At 34.7% G+C, this 19,047-nt stretch overlaps 1 protein-coding gene and 1 pseudogene across 1 annotated transcript; one reads left to right on the top strand and one right to left on the bottom strand.

The window, feature by feature from the left end:
* Positions 1 to 11,222: 11,222 nt before the first annotated feature.
* LOC145015625 (putative lipid phosphate phosphatase 3, chloroplastic) lies at positions 11,223 to 15,513 on the bottom strand. The gene is made up of 8 exons (XM_078974094.1): positions 15,383 to 15,513; positions 14,828 to 15,067; positions 14,630 to 14,717; positions 14,225 to 14,334; positions 14,014 to 14,104; positions 13,722 to 13,910; positions 11,726 to 11,785; positions 11,223 to 11,634 (listed from the first exon to the last, which is right to left on the bottom strand). Exons 2-8 carry the CDS (start codon positions 15,050 to 15,052, stop codon positions 11,549 to 11,551), a joined length of 849 nt encoding a protein of 282 aa, XP_078830220.1. The 5' UTR covers positions 15,053 to 15,067; positions 15,383 to 15,513; the 3' UTR covers positions 11,223 to 11,548.
* Positions 15,131 to 18,782, top strand: LOC145016311 (factor of DNA methylation 1-like; annotated as a pseudogene).
* The last annotated feature ends 265 nt before the right edge of the window (positions 18,783 to 19,047 follow it).

Here is a 19,047-nt window from a genome sequence, read left to right on the forward strand (position 1 = left end):
TCTCCATCACAAAACTTAAACTTTTAGTCCTAAGTGTTTTTGAGAATTCCTAGGTTCGGATGAGATTCATTGAACTATTCAATGGCATGTTTAAATCTCGATATGCCCCTCTTGTTTGTGACTGGGATGCCGAGGATCACAAAGCGGGTGTGAATTACCATGCAAATTTACATGGTGCCTTCATTGTTACGATCACCTATTCGATGTGCCGGTAAACCACACACGCTCCACCGAACTATGATAAACAATGAATCACCCTCCGCCACCTTCGCTTAGAACCAATTAGTGTGCCGGTAAACCACACACGCTCCACTAACATCTTAGCAAGGTGCAAAGTGTAATTTCATGGAATTGCATCAATTCACTTTTCCTAAAGTAACTAAGATTGGGAAATTTAAAAAAAAAATTTAGTTACTTCGTATTTCTTATTATACTTTTAATGAGAGGATGAGGTTGCCCTATCCTACCCGTTCGGCTAACGACCCTCCACCAATCAAGCAAGCGGTGGGTGTGAGTGTACACCCATTAAGCGCCATTTTATAGGCCGCAACCTTATACCCACCTTATAGATCGGCTTCGTGAATGAGGCCTACTAGCGGTAAGACTAGCATTTAGTTATACATATATATATTATTCTAATAATGTCATATAAGTATAGGGTTGTATTTAAACTTTTTCAAAATCTAGGGTTTGAAATTTAAGTTGTCTAAATTAAAGCTTTTAATCACAAATTTAAATTTCAAAACTATAGGGTAGGTTTTAAACATTTAAAAACATGGAGGATCAAATAACAAATAATTTCAATTAACAATTAATATCTTAATTATCTTTATTTGATTTATCTTTGATTTCTTTGAAGATAATTACCAAAAATAATTAAAACAATTAATTAATTATCATATAAAGAAACTAAATATTTAATTAGTTGATAATTACCTTTAACTAGATCAATACAACACTTATATTTATCAAAAAAACGGATTCATATTGATCTAATTAGTTTATGGTAAGTTTGGATAAGATAAACACAGAGAAATCCCGAATCTGGCCTTTCCTGACGCTTGGACTCGCCGAGTACACAAATGGACTCGCCGAGTCAGGCCTACTCGCCGAGTCCACTTTGGAACTCGACGAGTCAGTGACTCAAAAACCAAAAAATCGAATTTTGCAGGTTTGTTTCAGTTATACAAGCAACAATTTGTAGAAAACCAATCTAGGCTCTGATACCACTGTTGGGTTTTAGCCATAAAAACTTTCCTATGTGCGCATGCAAAACCCTATTGCTTGGATCTAGGCTTTCTATCAAACATGCTTCCGAATCCAAGACTTCTAATGGCTAATTAGGTTAAACAATAACATTAATACAGATCTAGAATCATACCTTTGAGTTCCTTGTTGATCTTCTTGTCTTGGAGCTTCTAGAGTCACAATTGTCACTCCTCTGATGGTTCACAAACACCAATAGCAAGCAAGATGATTTAGGAGAGAGGAGAGGGGATGGAATTCGGCCAGAGGTTCCTTTCTTTAGTTTCTGAAAGCTTGTCCACGAATTCCACACCCCAAGGGCCTATTTATACCTTTAGACTCCTTAAGGGTTTCACCCTAAACCCTAATTGGATAATCTTCACTTAAGGCTATCCAAATCCATTCCATAGATATCCTTATGGACTATTTTGAGCTATCCTAAAGCTCTTAGAAACCGTCCAAAGTCCATCCTAATGGATCTATAGTCTAAAGTCTAACTATCAAACAATTGACAGTTTATACCCTCTTATTTAATTAATCTCTTTAAGTCACCAAATTAATACCAATTAATCTATGACTTATATTAATCAAATAGCTAAATATTATTCCTTATAATATTTACTCTCTCTTAACAAATCATCCTTCAAGTTGCTATGGTGAAGGCAACCCAAAAGGACCATGCACCACCGAATATAGTTATAGCCTTAGACACTATTCCAACAGGTACAACTCCAAGGTCTCCGATGAATTTCTTTAGCCATATCGCCTCTTTTGCTGCCTCGCTTGCTGCTGTGTACTCTGATTCACAAGTCGAATCAGCTACTGTCTCCTGCTTGGAACTTTTCCAAGTAATGGCTCCTCCATTTAGGATAAATACCCAGCCTAACTGAGAGTGAAAATTATCCCTATCAGTTTGAAAGCTAGCATCACTATATCCTTCCACTCTCAAGCCATCACTGCCTCCGAGGGTAAGGACCTAGTCCTTAGTCCTCCGCAAATACTTGAGAATGTTCTTTACCGCTGTCCAGTGTGCCTTGCCAGGGTTCCCTTGATATCTACTGACCATGCTCAAAGCAAAGGCCACATCAGGGCGAGTACAAGTCATAGCATACATGATCGAGCCCACACCAGAAGCATATGGTATCTGACTCATTTCAGCTATCTCATCCTCTGTGCTCGGACTCTGAGTCTTACTTAGCTTGGCATTACTCTGGATTGGTAACTCTCCTTTCTTGGAATCTTGCATACTGAACCTCTTCAGTACCTTATCCACATAAGTACTTTGACTAAGTCCAATTAGTCTCTTACTCCTATCTCTCAATATCCTTATCCCTAGGATATAGGCAGCTTCCCCAAGGTCCTTCATAGCAAAACACTTCCCAAGCCAGGCGTTAACCTCCTGCAAAGTTGGGATGTCATCTCCTATGAGAAGTATGTCATCCACATACAACACCAAGAAGCTAACTATGCTCCCACTAGCCCTGACATATACACAAGACTCATCCTCACTCCTAGAAAAGCCAAACTCTTTGACTTTCTCATCAAAGCAAAGATTCCACCTGCGAGATGCTTGTTTCAATCCATAAATGGATTTTTCAAGCTTACACACTCTATTAGGGTATTTTGGATCGACAAAACCCTCTGGCTGATCCATGTAAACATCCTCAGCCAACTTCCCATTAAGGAAAGCGGTTTTGACATCCATTTGCCATATTTCATAGTCATGAAATGCAGCTATTGCTAACAACACTCTAATAGACTTAATCTTAGCTACTGGTGAGAAGGTCTCATCATAGTCAACTCCCGGAGTTTGAGTAAAGCCCTTCGCAACCAGTCGCGCTTTATAAGTGTGTACTTTCCCATCCATGTCGGTCTTCTTCTTGAAGATCCATTTGCACCCAACTGTCTTACGACCTGATACATTGTCAACCAAGTTCCAAACTTGATTGTCATACATGGACTGAATCTCGCTGTCCATAGCCTCCTTCCATTTCGCAGACTCAGGGCCTGCCATGGCTTCCTTATAATTATTAGGTTCATCCAAATCTATCAGTGTACTATCACTGATAAATGGATCACCTTCAGTGGTGATGTGATAACCATAATAAAAATCAGGTGTGTTCCTCACCCTAGTGGAACGTCTTGGAGGTACAGACTCATCTATCGGCTCAACAAGAGTTTCCTCCTCAGGTTGGCTGACAGTATTAGAGGTTCCTTAACCACTTGACTCTTGAAGTTCTTCAAGGTCAATTTGCCTCCCACTATCCCCTTGTCTTATGAATTTTCTCTCACGAAAGACTCCTCTTCTTGCTACAAAGACCACATTATCACTAGGTCTGTACAAGAGGTAACCAAAGGATCTCTGTGGGTAGCCGATGAAAATACACCTCTCGCTTCGGGGTTCAAGCTTGTCATGAGTCTCACGCCTCACGAAAGCTTCACAACCCCAAATCTTGATATGGTCCAAATTGGGCGCTTTCCCAGTCCACATCTCGTGAGGTGTTTTGGCAACCTTTTTAGTAGGGACTAGATTAAGGATCTGGGTGGCAATCTCTAAGGCATACCCCCAGAAAGAGATTGGTAACGAAGCTTGACTCATCATGGAACGAACCATATCCAACAAGGTTCGATTGCGCCTCTCAGCCACACCATTCAACTGTGGTGTCCTGGGAGGTGTCAATTGTGAGACAATCCCACATTCCTTAAGATAGTCAAGGAACTCAATGCTAAGATACTCTCCTCCCCGATCGGATCGGAGCATCTTGATGTTCATTCCCAACTGATTCTCAACTTCCTGCTTAAACTCTTTGAACTTTTCAAAGGTTTCTGACTTATGCTTGATTAAGTAAATATATCCATATCTACTGTAATCATAAGTAAAAGTCACATAATAACAATTAGCATCCCTTGTAGCAACTCTGAAGGGCCCACACACATTCGTGTGTACAAGGTCCAACAAACCTTCACCCCTATCACAAGTACCTGTGAAGGGTGACTTTGTCATTTTTCCAAGTAAACAAGACTTGCATCTATCATCTGACTTGAGGTCAAATGATTCCAAGACTCCAGCCTTTTGGAGTTGGCCTATGTGCTTCTTGCTAACATGTCCAAGACGACAATGCCACAAGGATGCTTTATCCAAGATATCAGAAGAATCAATATACAACACATTATTTCCTAGATTGTCTACAACATTCACAGCTTCATATACACCATCACAAGGTATTGCTTTAAAGTAAAATACATCATTGTAATAAACATTAATAGCACCATCTTTATTATCAAATGAAAATGTAAAACCTTGTTTGTACAAGCCATGAAAGGAAATAATATTTCTCGCCATTTCGAGTGAGTAACAAAACTTATTCAAATCTAACATTAACCCATTATTAAGTAATAAAGAATAAACTCCTATAGGCGATGCTTTCCTTTTTCCCATGACTAAGTTTATCTTCCCGTGCTCCACTTGCTCACTTCTTCTTAGTGCCTGCAAATCAGTACAAATGTGAATACCACACCCTGTATCAAGCACCGAAGAATTAGCATTAGATGAGTTGTTAGACAATATTGTGTAAATACCTGCATGGGTGGGTTTAACCTTCCCATCCTTTACATCTTGCAGATATTTGGCGCAGCTTCGCTTGAAGTGTCCCTTATCTTGGCAATAGAAGCACTGTGCTTCCTTAGGGTTCGAAGAAGGAGTAATGGGACCTTTCTTTGTCCCACTTGAAGATGAACCATCAAGAGTCTTAACCTTGGTACCCTTTGAAGGGATTTTCCTCTTCTTACCCTTCCCTTGCCCAATTGCAAGAACATGGGTTGTTAAAGGAGTAGAAGTAGCAACCGCTTTACCCTTAAGGCCATTTTCAGCTGTCCTTAAGAGTCCTTGAAGTTTGCTAAGTGTGACTTCCTCCTTATTCATATGATAAGTCATACGAAACTGATCATAACTTGAAGGTAAGTAATGGAGAATGATATCAATCGCCAATTCCTCAGGGAAGTCAACATTGAGCTTTAGCAACCGGTCAACGAACCTCTGCATCTTCTGCAAGTGACCGGTGATGGGTTCACCATCCTTCATCCTTGCGGTTATCATGTAAGAAATGATTTCATACCTCTCTTGACGTGCGCTCTGATGGTACCTTTCCATCAGATCTAGGTGCATCTCATACGGGTAGAAATCTTCATAAGATTTTTGGAGTTTCGGAGTCATTGTGGCCATCATGATGCAGGACACCTTGGTGGCATCCTTCTCATGTGCAATGAACTCCACGAGCTCTTCTGGAGTAGCAGTGGCTTCATTAACAACCTTAAGCTCCCTATCAAGGACATATTCTTTGTCCTCATAGCAGGTAATCATCCTGATGTTTCTGATCCACTCATTAAAGTTGGATCCATCAAAGATGACCTTACCACATAAGTTCATTAGGGAAAAAGAGCTTGTAGGGTTTGAGCCAGCAGCGTTATTGGAAGACTTCTAGAATAAAAGGAAGATAAGTTTCATTAGATTAAGAGTCCTTAATAAGTCACCCAAATGAAATATTAAGGCTAGGATCCAACAAACTATTTATAGGTGGAAGAGGGATGCCGTAATCCACACTATAAAATATTTGAAGGTAGGTAAATGACGATTTACCAATTTCCACCATAAGAACGAAATATTTTATTATTAGGTTTTATTTGTTTTGAAACTCCTAGATCTTTTGAGATACATTGAACTTTTCAATGGCATGTTTGAATCTCGAATGTGCCCTCTCAAGTTTGTGACTGGGATGCCAAGGATCACAATCAAGGTGTGAATAACCATACAAATTGACTTGGTACCCATAACAATATTACCTAATCGATGTGCCGGTTAACCACACACGCTCCACCGATCTATAATAAAGTCAAGTTACCCTTTGCCACTCTTACTAGTCCATGTTAGTGTGCCAGTTAACCACACACGCTCCACTAACGACTTGGTAAGGTACAAAGTGTAATTTTATGGGCTAGCACCAATTTCACATTTTCCTAAAGTAACTAAGATTGGGAATTTATAATGTATAGCTAATTTATAATTCATTATACTTTTAATGAAAATTTAAAGTCGTATCATACCCGTTCGGCTAACGACCCTCCACCTATCAAGGAAGCGGTGGGTGAGAGTGGACACCCATTAAGTCACCATTTTATAGGCAACAACCTTATACCCCCCTTATAGACCGGTTTCGTGAATGAGGCCTACTAACGGTAAGAACGACATATTCTTATACATATCTATATAATAAAATTATAATAATAGTATAAGTGTTGATTTTTAAACCTTTTAAAAATCTAAGGTTTAATTTTGGAATTAAAGTATTAGAGTGTAAGACTTTTCAAATTCCAAAACTTGAGGGCAAGAATTGAAACTATTCCAAGTCTCTTCAATTTTGTAACTTATGAGTTTTAATGGTTCATAAAAATGAAGACTCTTCATTTTATGAAACCTCTTTAGTTCTTTAAACACAAATTAAAGAAGTGACCTTTGGTTATCCATAACTTGAGGACAAGTTATGGACACCATCAATACAATTAAGATCAAGAATTAAACACACATAGTGGTTACACATAATACCTATGATCTTCTAAAAACTCATAAGAACACAAATTCATGTCAAGCAATTTCACGAAATCATATAAACATATATAATACTTTGAAATTGTTAAAATTCATGTAAAATGGATTAACATAATCATTATCATTTTGAAAAACAGATTTTACAAGTCCAAAATCGATTGGGATAATGATTCTAATCCATTTCCAGCAACAAAACTCGAAAAATCTTCCCAGCTCGATCCTACTCGGCGAGTAGGATGAATTTGTTCATGGACTCGGCGAGTCCTCCCCATGGACTCGGCGAGTACAGTCATCAGAATGCAGAATTTTCAATTTTTCAAGCAGTTTTGCATCAAGTATACAGAAAACAAACCTGGCTCTGATACCACTGATGGGTTTTGAGCATTCTAACACTTCCTAAGTGTACATGCAACCCTAATAACTTTGAATCTATGTTTTCTCTATATACATGCAAATTTCGTTTTCAAGGTTATTTCCTAACTAGCATGGCATGGGGAATATATGAAACATAAAAACTAGTAGAAAAAGATACCTTGTTGTTGCTTGGATTCCTTTGAGACTTTGTGAGCCTAGAACCCTAAATGTTGTGCCTCAAATGCTTCACACAACACCACAAAACTTGGAATAACTTGAGAGAATACTTGTAGCACTCAAAATCGGTTATGCCCTCTCTAGTAACCTTACTAGGTCCGATTTTACTAGCCAAAGGGTTCCTTTTATAGTGGTGTCAAAGTTAGGGTTTTCACATGAATACTTGTAATTGTCATGACTCTTCATTTCTCATGACCCATGGGTTTGTAACTCCCATGGACTATCCATGGAGCGCCAAATGGTTACATCCATAACCCATAAAACATGGATCATTAATCCACCATAAAAGAATTGATGATTGTCATAATCAACCCTTATATATTTAATTAGTCTCACTTTGATCACAAAATTAATACTAGATTAATACTTGATCAAATACTAATTAAATGATACTATTATTAATATATTAGAACTTATAATATATTAATAATCATAAGTGCCTTATTCTCTCATTTAGTCTATCCAAGTATTGCAATGTCATGCAACCCAAATGGACCATGCCGGGTCGGATCAAGTACATACCAAATAAAGTTATGGACATAGACACTATATCCAACAATCATGTTAACTAAATAAACTAATGAAAATCACATTCGAATTTGTGGTGATTTTCAATAGTATAATACGTGTGACAACCCGAAAATGTTTTTGTCACGATAACCCGTTCCCGTCAGCGAAACCTGTCTATCTTTCAATTTTTCCGCTAACATTTTGGGTTAGGTCATTTAATTTAAGAATTTCATAATGACCTCGTGAGTGTCCAAATCCATTAGTAATGCGTGAAAACACCCCAAATTATTAATTGGAAAACTTTTAGTTTCGACCGCGTCGGTTTACGGTAACTTAATCGGGTACGACCAAAAGCCCCGTTTCACGTTAGTATCGGGTAAAATTCCACCGAGCCCCAAACCCAAACCATATATCAGGTTGAGTGGGCTTCATTTGAAGCTTTTACACACACACACTCTCTCTCTCTCTACTCTCTCACTACAAACTCAAGTTTGATCCAAAAATCATCCAAATCAAGCTCCAAATCAGTAAGTTATCCATCCTAGCTCATAGATTAGCAGGTTTAGCATTCAAATTCGTGGTAAAATCATGAAATAGGACCAAGGACATGAGTATTCAGCCCTGGAACAGCCTTGGGCTGCAAACTCACATAGATGGGGTTTTTGAGCCTCAAAACCCTTCCAAACCCTCACATAGATGGAGCTTAGATATGACTTAGGGGCTTACAATACTGGACTTGGAACACCTAAACCTTATCATTTGAGGGCTAAACAATAGTTTACGGCCTAAGCACATGCTTGGACCGTAAACACCATTTCATAGGCCGTAAACCCCTTTAAAGGTGTTAAAATGCCCCTTTAGCACCTCATAAGCCTTGGAATAAAGTCTAGAACCATCCAACAAGGTGTTAGGGACCTTGAACATGCAAGAAACCACCCCCTAAGGAGTTCACGGCCGTAAACCCCCCAAGCAATGGTTCATGGGCCGTAAACTCCTATAAGGTGGTCAATTGGTGCCCTAACTTCTTTCCATGGCTTGTACTTTGCACTAGAAACTCTTGCAATTGACCTAGGACCACCAAAACACATTAATAATTGATACATAAGAGTTTACGGCCGTAAACTCATAGTTTACTGCCGTAAACTCCTCAAATGGTCCCTATGATGTTCAAATTCCATTCAAATGCCTTAAAACCAAGCCTAGCATTAACCCACAAGAGTTGTAAGACCACTAGGCACCCAAGAACACCCCTACCATGAGTTTCTGGCCGTAAACTCATGGGGGAGTTGGTCATCGGGCTGAAAACTCCATTAGGAGTTTACTCTTGAAGAGAAAACTCCATATTCAAGCCATACACACCCTTAGATGCTACCCGGGTCACTCCTAACACTTGAAATAAAGTGTTTTCGTGCTTCGTAGTGTATATTCTATTCTAAATAGTAGTTCAAAGTCTAATTAGATACAATTATGTATCTCTTCATATTACATAGGAACCTCGCGTGTTTTCAAGCCCCGAATTGACGTTTAGCATCCAAACCGACACATCCCTCGATTGGTGAGTTCACACCCCTACTCCTTTTTCAGTGTTTTTCAAATGTTTTTAGGGGGGAATACAAGCAAAAGTACAAGGAAAACTTGTACTCAAACTTATTATTTCAGTTCAAATGTTCATATTTTGTATGCTTTTAATATCGAAAAACCATGTTAACCAACAGTTTGATTTCCAGAGTTAGCTTTCAGACTAATTGGAGATTTCTTTATAAAATGTTATAATCTATGTTTCATCTTATAATTTTACGAAAGATTCATGCTAATCATAAACTAAGGTTACTACTAATAAAATACACCTTCGGATAGTATTAGGACTTCGAAAGTACAACTAGGGAATGCCTTTGGATGGCACCAAGACTTCGGAAATACAGCTAGTGTACACCTTGAGTGTCACCAGAGTTTCAGAAATAATTCGAAAGTACGCCTTTGGATATCGACAGAGTTTCGAAAACATACGCCTTTGGATGTCGACAGAGCTTCGTAAATACGTCTAAAACACGCCTTTGGATGTCACAAAAACTTCGAATATGCAGCTAGTGTATGTCTCTGAGTGTCTCCAAAGATTCGAAATTCCGAATAAGTATAGTAGATATTCAACATTCATATAGAATAACCAGGCTTTCAGAATACTTACCTAATACTACAAGTATGATAGATACTAATGCATTGCATTCCAAAGCAAGAACTAACCACGAATTTTAGGAAAATAAGGGTTTTTCCTGGGATAACAAACTGTTCATAACCAAACTGTAGAATAAACGAATAACTAAACTTACAAATAAGAAAATATGGGATTTTCTTGGATTACGAACTATTCCTAATTTGATTATGTAATAAACATATAACCAAACTTAACTTAACTGTGTAACAAGCGGATGACTAAACTTGCTTATAAGAAAATATGGGATTTTCTTGGATAACGACTTTTTCAAAAAAAACCAAAGGAAACTTGTTCTTTTACGAAAATAAACCGCTTATGAACTCACCAGCTTTATGCTGATTTTCAAACTGCTTGTATTCTCAGGTCCACATTAGACAGGTACACAGCGATCTTTTGGAGAAGACGGAGCGTATAGAAGATTCGTCTTAACTTTTGTTCATATGATATATGTGTATAACACTTGTAGCACTTTGTTTTCAAACAATGTAAATATTTCTATATAATGTAATGGTTGTGTTTACTACACTTACTATGTACATTGGTTGCGATACTACATGACGTCCTCTGCCCCGGAACTATTTCGATTTATGTACATTGAAGATTTTCATGTAAGTACATTAATTTAGAGTATACACAATACATAGTTCAATGATAGAGTGGAATGAGATAACATACCTAATTGGAATTCGATGTATCAAACTCTATCATTATAAATTATCATGTTCGCATTCAATGATCATTGAGCGTCTAAATGGGAAAAAGTAAACCTTTTAACTATTGAATGTCTAATAAATTAGATTTTATAAATATGTTCCATTGAAATTTATAGAATCCAATGTATTATAGAAAAATTTTAAAAGAGTTGTATGGATGGTAAAATGATACTGTAACAACCAATTAAAATCTAATGAGTTCACTTCATTATAGATGGCCTAAATAATTACAATTATTAATTTGGAAATGTCCATCTTTTTTTATCACAAGACATACTCACTGAATTAAGTGTATTGTGAAAGACATTTATAAAGGGTATTGTGCATAAGATAGATGGTACTTGAGCATGTTTAAAATAATGCTTATGAACAAATTATCCCAAATACACATTCATATGATGATCATGTGTGTCTTTAAGATGAAATTTTCCTTAAACATTATTAGTTTTTTTTTTGGAAAATCCCAAAATATATTCAGGGAAACGGGTTATTCTAGTAATACATCAAACAATATCCCAACACTAAGTTCAGAAGCTCGAGCAAGCTATATTTTGCATGATATATCTCTAAAAAACTATCACCCGTCTATATTCCATGTGTAGATGCAAACTAAGCTATTTTTTGTGTATATACGATAATCTCCATAAAATGTAGCTCAATGTCTCCTCTCCCTTTCTAGGCTTCCAAATCATGATGTGCATTTGCAGCCTCTCTAGAGCGTTCCCGTTCCATCATCGCAAAAAATGCATGTGGCGCCCAACCTATATATACATTTAAAGTCAAAATGGTAATTTTGCATACATTTAGATGATGAAAATTAACAATTAATAGAAAGAAGGCCAAACAAAGTACCATTTTCGTGATTCGGGAATGGGAAGAACTGTAAGTAGCAAAATGCAGCAACGACCGTTCCTGTATATATAAATAAAATATGGTCATTTGGAATATGTTACACATTATTTTTTAGGGTGATTTATTTTTTGAATAATTATACCAACTTTTCATGGCAAATAAATCGTTTTTCATTATGAAATCACTAAAAGAACACTATAATATGCAATAAGAAACATTTTAAATCCCTTTTAATCACAAAATGAACACAATCAGCGTCAAGTCTAGGATATATAACCATGTGTTTTTCCTATTTAAGTGAAACTAATAAAAATGAAAAGGTGAAAAATACTAATGGTGGATCGGATGTATGTAGTGTTGCGAAAGTTTGACAACTTGATCGAGTGCCCAATGAGTTAGTTAGACTCGACCCTCTACTAATGCAAGTTTTGCATATACTCAATCAAGAAAATTGAAAATATTTCAAACTCAAAAAATAATGAAAGATTTAACCTAAAAAACCAATCTTTCTTTTGACAGGTCAACATTAAACCAATAAAGACGGTTCAACATGCGAAAATAATATTTAAGTGATTAAAACTGGTTTAAACTTGAACCAGTCTAGGATTTTAATCATTAACTTTACTCAATAACTTCACGTAACAGTTGGAGTGGAAGGTGTAAAACTTAATTACTTAACAATCCTTAATAAATTTCTCATAATCATTTTTTTATAAGTAACAAAAATCACATAGGTTTTACTTCGCTGTCGATGTGGCTCAAATTATAAAAATGGTTAATCTTAAAAATTGATCATCCACTTTGATCCAATACAATATAAAGATAGGTCCTATGATTTTTGTAAAGATGGTTCCTAAATTTATTCCTAATTCACCATAAGCTTTAAAAAATAAGATAGATAATAGGACTCACCTACCATGTATTTAACTTCGCCCTTGCAATAACGTGCAATAATAATCATTTTAAATCCTTTTTATCAATGTTATTTGGATAACCAATCTTTAAAGTTATTTTGAGAATATGTTGTTGCATAATACTTTTAGGGTGGTTGATTTTTCAAATAATTAATTATACCAACTTTTCATGGCAAATACTCATTTTCTTTGAGAAATTACATAAAAGAAACACTATAGCATGCAATAATAAACATTTTAAATCCTTTTTATCGTTTTTAACATTGTTTGAATAACTAATGTTTAAAGATATTCTATATGAACATATTTTTTAAAAGAAATAAGAACAAATTTATAAAAATAATGACTTATAAATGGGGAAGCATATTTTCTCAATTAAATCCTTATCTATGCATTAAGTTATACAACTTACTGAATTAAATTATATCCAAATTCAGTTCAGCAATTTAAAAAGGAAAATACCATTATACACACACCAAAAAAAAAAAAAAAAAAAAAAAACTTTCAAATATCTTTCTGAATTTTGTTCATATAAATAAATATACCCAATTAAATGGTGATATATATAACATTTAATGTGTATTTAATAAAATTTAATATTATTTTAACATACTAATATAACAAATTTCATCATTTAAATAGTTTAAATTGGTAAAATAATTTATAATAATAAAAATAAAAGGATATTTAAAGGGTGTTTGGGATTGCTTTTATAACAATTTTAGCTTTTAAATTTTTCAAAAAGTTAAATAAAATCCGGGTATTAAAAAATATCTTTTAAAATAACTTTTTGTATGGAAAAAAAATAACTTTTACCCAGAAAAATACAAACATCTTTTGAAGATTTTCTTGAAAAATCAATGATTAAAAAGTTTTTTTAAAAAGGACTTTTAACTTAAAAAAGTTTTTCAAAACACCTCCTTAATTTCTCTTTATATATATTTATTTGAAGTATGATTATTTTTTTAAACCCTAATATATCTTGGAGTTCCGCAAAAAAACAATTTAAATCCAGGATTCTCTTCATAAATAAAAGTACAAAATAAATAAAAGTTTAAAGCCAACAAGAATGTGCAAATTACCTATGATTGCTCCGGTAAAAACGTCTGTCCAGTGATGCCAATAGTCATCCACACGACTCACTCCAACAAGTGCAGCGAAAAGATATGGAGACACAACGATACAGAGGTTTGCAGCATGACCTTTGTTATCAAAGGCTCTAAGTTTTCCACATAAATACCAAGAAAGGAAGCCAAGACCCGCAAAGGACCCTGCATTAATCTTTTTTATTAGATATATATATTCTTTAATTATTTCATAAACTATATATCAAGCTCAAAGAAAAAAAAAATAACAAATCAAGATTATTTATACATGAAGTGTGCCCGCTAGGAAAGCTCTTATACCCTTCCTTAATTATCATTTTATCTCCATGGCATTTAACATCTCCATCCTCGCCGAACTCCTACACATGTCATGCATGAATCAGAATTTTTATGTTGTTCTCGTTATTTCGTTGTAAAATGATCAAGCATTAATGTGTTCGTAAAAAAATTTAATAAAAAAGAAAGTGCAACTTTCATACCGCTCTACCATCAGGAAAACACCTATAGAAGAAATTTGGTCGTGGTCTACCCGTGGCATCTTTTATCGAATCAGTGATAACTGCGGTTATCAGAACTGAGTAGAAAAGACCTAAACTTCCACAAGCAGATATCATGTTAATTACTAATGTTTTTACTAACAGGATCTAACAAAATGTGACAATTTTTGGGTCACCAATAATTGATGAATTTTAAAGTTGTAGCTAAAATTTAAGAAAATGGGTCACCAAAATGTATTAACATACTTACAATTACCTGGTAAATTCTTTTTATTAAACCATAGTTCATTATCTTTATTATAAAAATTTGTAGTCATATTTAATATTATCGATGGGTCGATTTTGGATCATATTTATTGAAAAGATAAAAAAAGGTAAAAGACTCACCAAGGACAGCATGGTGTAGATCATAGACATCTCTTCTACGCATGTAATACATGAGGAATACCATACATGGTAATACTCCTACATATAACTATAAATCGAAACAGCATCAAGCTCATTGTTATTTTTGTATACACAAAATTACATTCAAGTAAAACTACATTCTCTTTTCGTTAAAATAACAAATTAACTAAAACATACCGGAACTGCATACATAGGAATGGTATCCTTTTGGTAAAATGGATATTTCATATCGGTCATCATTTCTTCCCCGACATAACGATGGAAAGGTTCGATAAGGTTTAGGAACAATTCGAGTGATACTAAGAGCAAAAGGACCAACCAATCATGCATATGCTCTCTTGCGAGTTCTTTGCCATGGGACTGAACAGTGTGAGCTCCATTACCCGTCTGACTCTCTGACATTATTACGACTTTAACCTATATCCAACATAAACTTCTGTCATTAAGATGTTACACATGCATCATGCATGTAGCAGAAACATGAATCTCACGTCGTGTTTAAAAAACAACAAAATGATACTGTTTTGTAATAATGGGAATCACGTAATTAGTTATGTATGCACCTACAGTTTCCTCTTTTAATATTAAGAAACAAACATATACACGATGAGTGAGTCAACCAGGGGTTCGTGGATGTGGTTGCCCTCTCACCAACTTTTTATATTAATATAATTACTTAGAAAAGGTTGGTATAATATTCTAGAGGGAATGTATATATATACATATATATACCTTTAGATAAAGGGATAAAAGCCAAGAGAGTTCAGCGGGGTAGGGGAGGGGGGCTCATAGAATGAGGGCAGTGTCCTGGTGGAGATGGTTTTTGTTACAGGATACGGAGTTTAAGAAATGAATGTGGAAGAGACTTGTACATTTGTAATTTCCAATTATGGGTACTTGGTTCTACAACAAATTCGGATATAACATTCCTTCTATTGATTTTCTAAGGTCATAATTCCAATACAATTCCTTGCATTCCGCTCATGTTTGAATCTGTTTGGGTGGTTCTCCATTGTTTGCTCACCATTCTATGATTCTATCATAAAATGAACCGAAGTAGCACGAAGTTAACTCAACATTGTCCTTAAATTTGATACCAAGAAGAAAAAAGTTGTTGATATGAAACTAAAATTACCAATAACGTTTATCAACAAAACTGATGAAGCAGTTATCGTGCTTTTTATTTTTTTTTTAAATTGTGTATTTCGTAAAAATGATTTGACAATTATACATTTGTACTTTTGCAGTATATCAACTATAATGTTTTGTCTAATTTTGGTTGAATAAATTCCCACAAATTTTGAGTTTGAGATAATTGGCCACACTACTAGAAAAAGGGGTGTTACCGACAGAATTTTAGCGATGGAAAAATCCTTCGGAAAACAGTGACGTCGGAGCACTGATGGATTTCCAACGGACTAAAAAAACTTAATTATAATGATTTTAGCGACGGTATTCCAACAACTTAACAACAAAATACATTCCGCCGGTAATCCGTTACAATATACCAACAGTTTACCAACGGAAATCAACAAATTTATAATCTATCACTAATCTGTTGGGACCCCAGCCAGGGGCTCTGCCCCTTGGACCCCACTAGGGGCACTGCCCCTAGACCCCACCAAAGGGATGTTGCCCCTTTGGAAACCCCGGATCCAGGGGCGATGCCCCCGGACCCCCGACTAGTCGTCGAATCGGCTTCTAATTCGATCTTATACATGTGTGCACTCCACACAACCTCCCATACATATATTAGAGTATAAATTATGAAGCCCTTTAGATCAAATGTTAGTTCCAGTTACTTAAAATGACATGATGATACTAAAATCACCAACATAGTTTGTATGAGATATGGAAGACGGCTTGAATTATTACTCACATTGTGCTTGAATTGAATAAGGTTTTAACATTCTATGGCTAGCTAGGCATCAATTTTGATCTCTCATGTATTATACGAGAATATGTATATGGCTACTTGAAACTCTTTGTATCTCTTTTTCTATTTCACTTGTTTGACTACAATAGTTTCTTTTCTTCTCACCTGTTATGGTTACAAGTGGCACATATACCTTTGTGATATACTCATATTTAGTGCTCTATTATTGCATCTATGATTTTTTCTCAATCTTGGCTACTAATAATGCTATTTTATTTTGATCAAGAATTCGAATTCAGTGAGTCAAAGATTGTTGAGTACAAAAACAAACCCTTATAAGAGCTAAGAGATGGGACACTACAGGTTAAATACCCGAATGGTATGTTGTGTCCTTTCTATGCGGGAAAAAATAAACAAGACTTCAAGTACAAAGACCTACATCAACAAGCTCCAAGGGCAGGCAAAGGTTCTTCTAACAAAATTGCAAAATAGAGGGCGAATAATCTTGCTTTAGCAATCTACTTGCAACATGATCTGGCTCACAAGTCTGAAAAACCACAAAAAGTGGCTGAGCACAAACCTCTTTCTCCATTCTCTGAAGAAAATGATTTGTTTTGCTGGCCATGAACTGGGATAGTTGTGAATATAGGTAAAGATCCTTAGAATGAGGAATATATTGAAAACACTCAATACTAGATCAAGAGGTTTTCAAATTACAAGCCTGAAGTAGTTGAGACCTCTTGAGATGATGAAAAGAAAACTGCTCAAGAAGCTATACATTCAAAATGGAAACTCTAACAGAATGTAAGAAATAAAAGCTGGATGACGAGTAAAAAAAGTGATCGTATTCTTCCTTTTCACCTTAATGGCTTAAGATCATCTTTTGTGATTGATATCCTTTTTGTATGTACAGAATGATGTGCAAAACAACTCTCTGCAAATGGCTTATATTAAGCAAAAGAAATCTGACAAGATTGTGTTAAGATTGGTTGTGGAGAAAAAGGTAAATATGTAAGAAGTTCTTATATGTAATGTATGTGTTTATAACAAGTTTTGGTGGGTGGATGATGAGTTGAATTGCAAATTGCAGAGAGAGATAAAGGAGGCTCTAAAGAAACTGCTTGAGTTAGAAAGGGAAATTGAAGAGTTAAAAGGGAAGTTGCAGGTATAAAGCATTTTGGGGATGAAGATGATGCTGATGTTCAGGAGAAAATCAAGGAGATGAACAATGAACTTGAAGCAAAATGGAAGAAATGCAGAACATGGAGAATTTGACTCGAACACTAGTGGTTAAGGAACGCCAGAGTAATGATAATTGCAAGATGCTCGCATAGTGTTAATTAAGGTACTATTTCTAAATTATAAACCTATGACTAAATACCATTAATCTTTTTAATACTTTTATAAATTAATTGTAATTGGTTTGTGTTTAGTGATACCAGTTTTGTTCAGTTCTCTAGAGAACACCTTTATCTGTGTATCAAATTTTGATATGTGATCTTATGTGATAAAGTACAACTTCTTTACCTGATTTGAATATTTAGATGGTCATTTAAGTGCATTAGTGATGTTGTGAATTGTTTTCAACATGGTACTTTTGTTCCCTTTCACTAGTTTTCTTATGAATATCTTATTATAGCTTTTAGTTAACTATTTGTAATTTTATACCTTGTTATATGCTTAGATACATCTTGAAAAGAGCCTGAAGAGGAACAATGACAAGCAGCTAATAATAAAACATGAATTGCGTTTGAAGGTATATATATATATATATATATATATATATATATATATATATATATATATATATATATATATATATATATATATATATATATATATATATATATATATATATATATTCACTAAGTTCTGTAATGTAGTAATGTATATAAGATTTACTTCATTAAAATTCAAATGTGCTTAAAATGGTTTTATTTATTTTGATTTTTTTTTATTTTTGCAGGTCAAAACATGGCTCATGGTGAAGAAATTACTTTTACATTGTTGTTTATTTGGTAAAATCATCCGTTCTTAAATGTTTAGTATTTTAGTATCATATTAAATTAATAATACTTTGAAACTTTTACATTAGAAAATGGTGTGTTATGTTCCCTTTAAACATGTGATACCTAAAATACCCTTACACACATCACACATATTTGTTAAAAAAATATGTTTTTTTACAGTGATGAATGGGATAGAACTGCACAACTAGAGATTTTGGCCATCCATTTTTCGACAATGGAGGAATAAAAGCTTATTTAGGAGTGGTTTATAATTATTTATTATTTATGTTTAAAAAAGTTTCTATTAGATGTTCATGAGTTTAGCGTTTTTTATTATATTTTTTTTGCATAGGAGTTCTTTAAAATTATCTATTATTTATGTATGTTAATATATATATATATATATATATATATATATATATATATATTAGATTTTTCCGAGCTTTGTGTTTTTCTATTACATTTGTATGCATTTAATATAGAATAATGTGGATTTTTATGTAATTTTTTCT

This window comes from Lactuca saligna, chromosome 9 (assembly GCF_052625555.1).
Source record: "Lactuca saligna cultivar CGN05327 chromosome 9, ASM5262555v1, whole genome shotgun sequence".
Lineage (NCBI taxonomy): Eukaryota > Viridiplantae > Streptophyta > Magnoliopsida > Asterales > Asteraceae > Lactuca > Lactuca saligna.

Excerpts from the sequence above, each read along its gene's own strand:
- LOC145015625 (XM_078974094.1), bottom strand. The coding sequence starts at position 15,052 with ATGTCAGAGAGTCAGACGGGTAATGGAGCTCACACTGTTCAGTCCCAT. Across the intron at positions 14,335-14,629 it reads TCTACACCATGCTGTCCTTG|GTCTTTTCTACTCAGTTCTG; the intron begins GTGAGTCTTTTA and ends GTGGAAGTTTAG. Across the intron at positions 11,786-13,721 it reads TTTTACCGGAGCAATCATAG|GAACGGTCGTTGCTGCATTT; the intron begins GTAATTTGCACA and ends TTATATATACAG.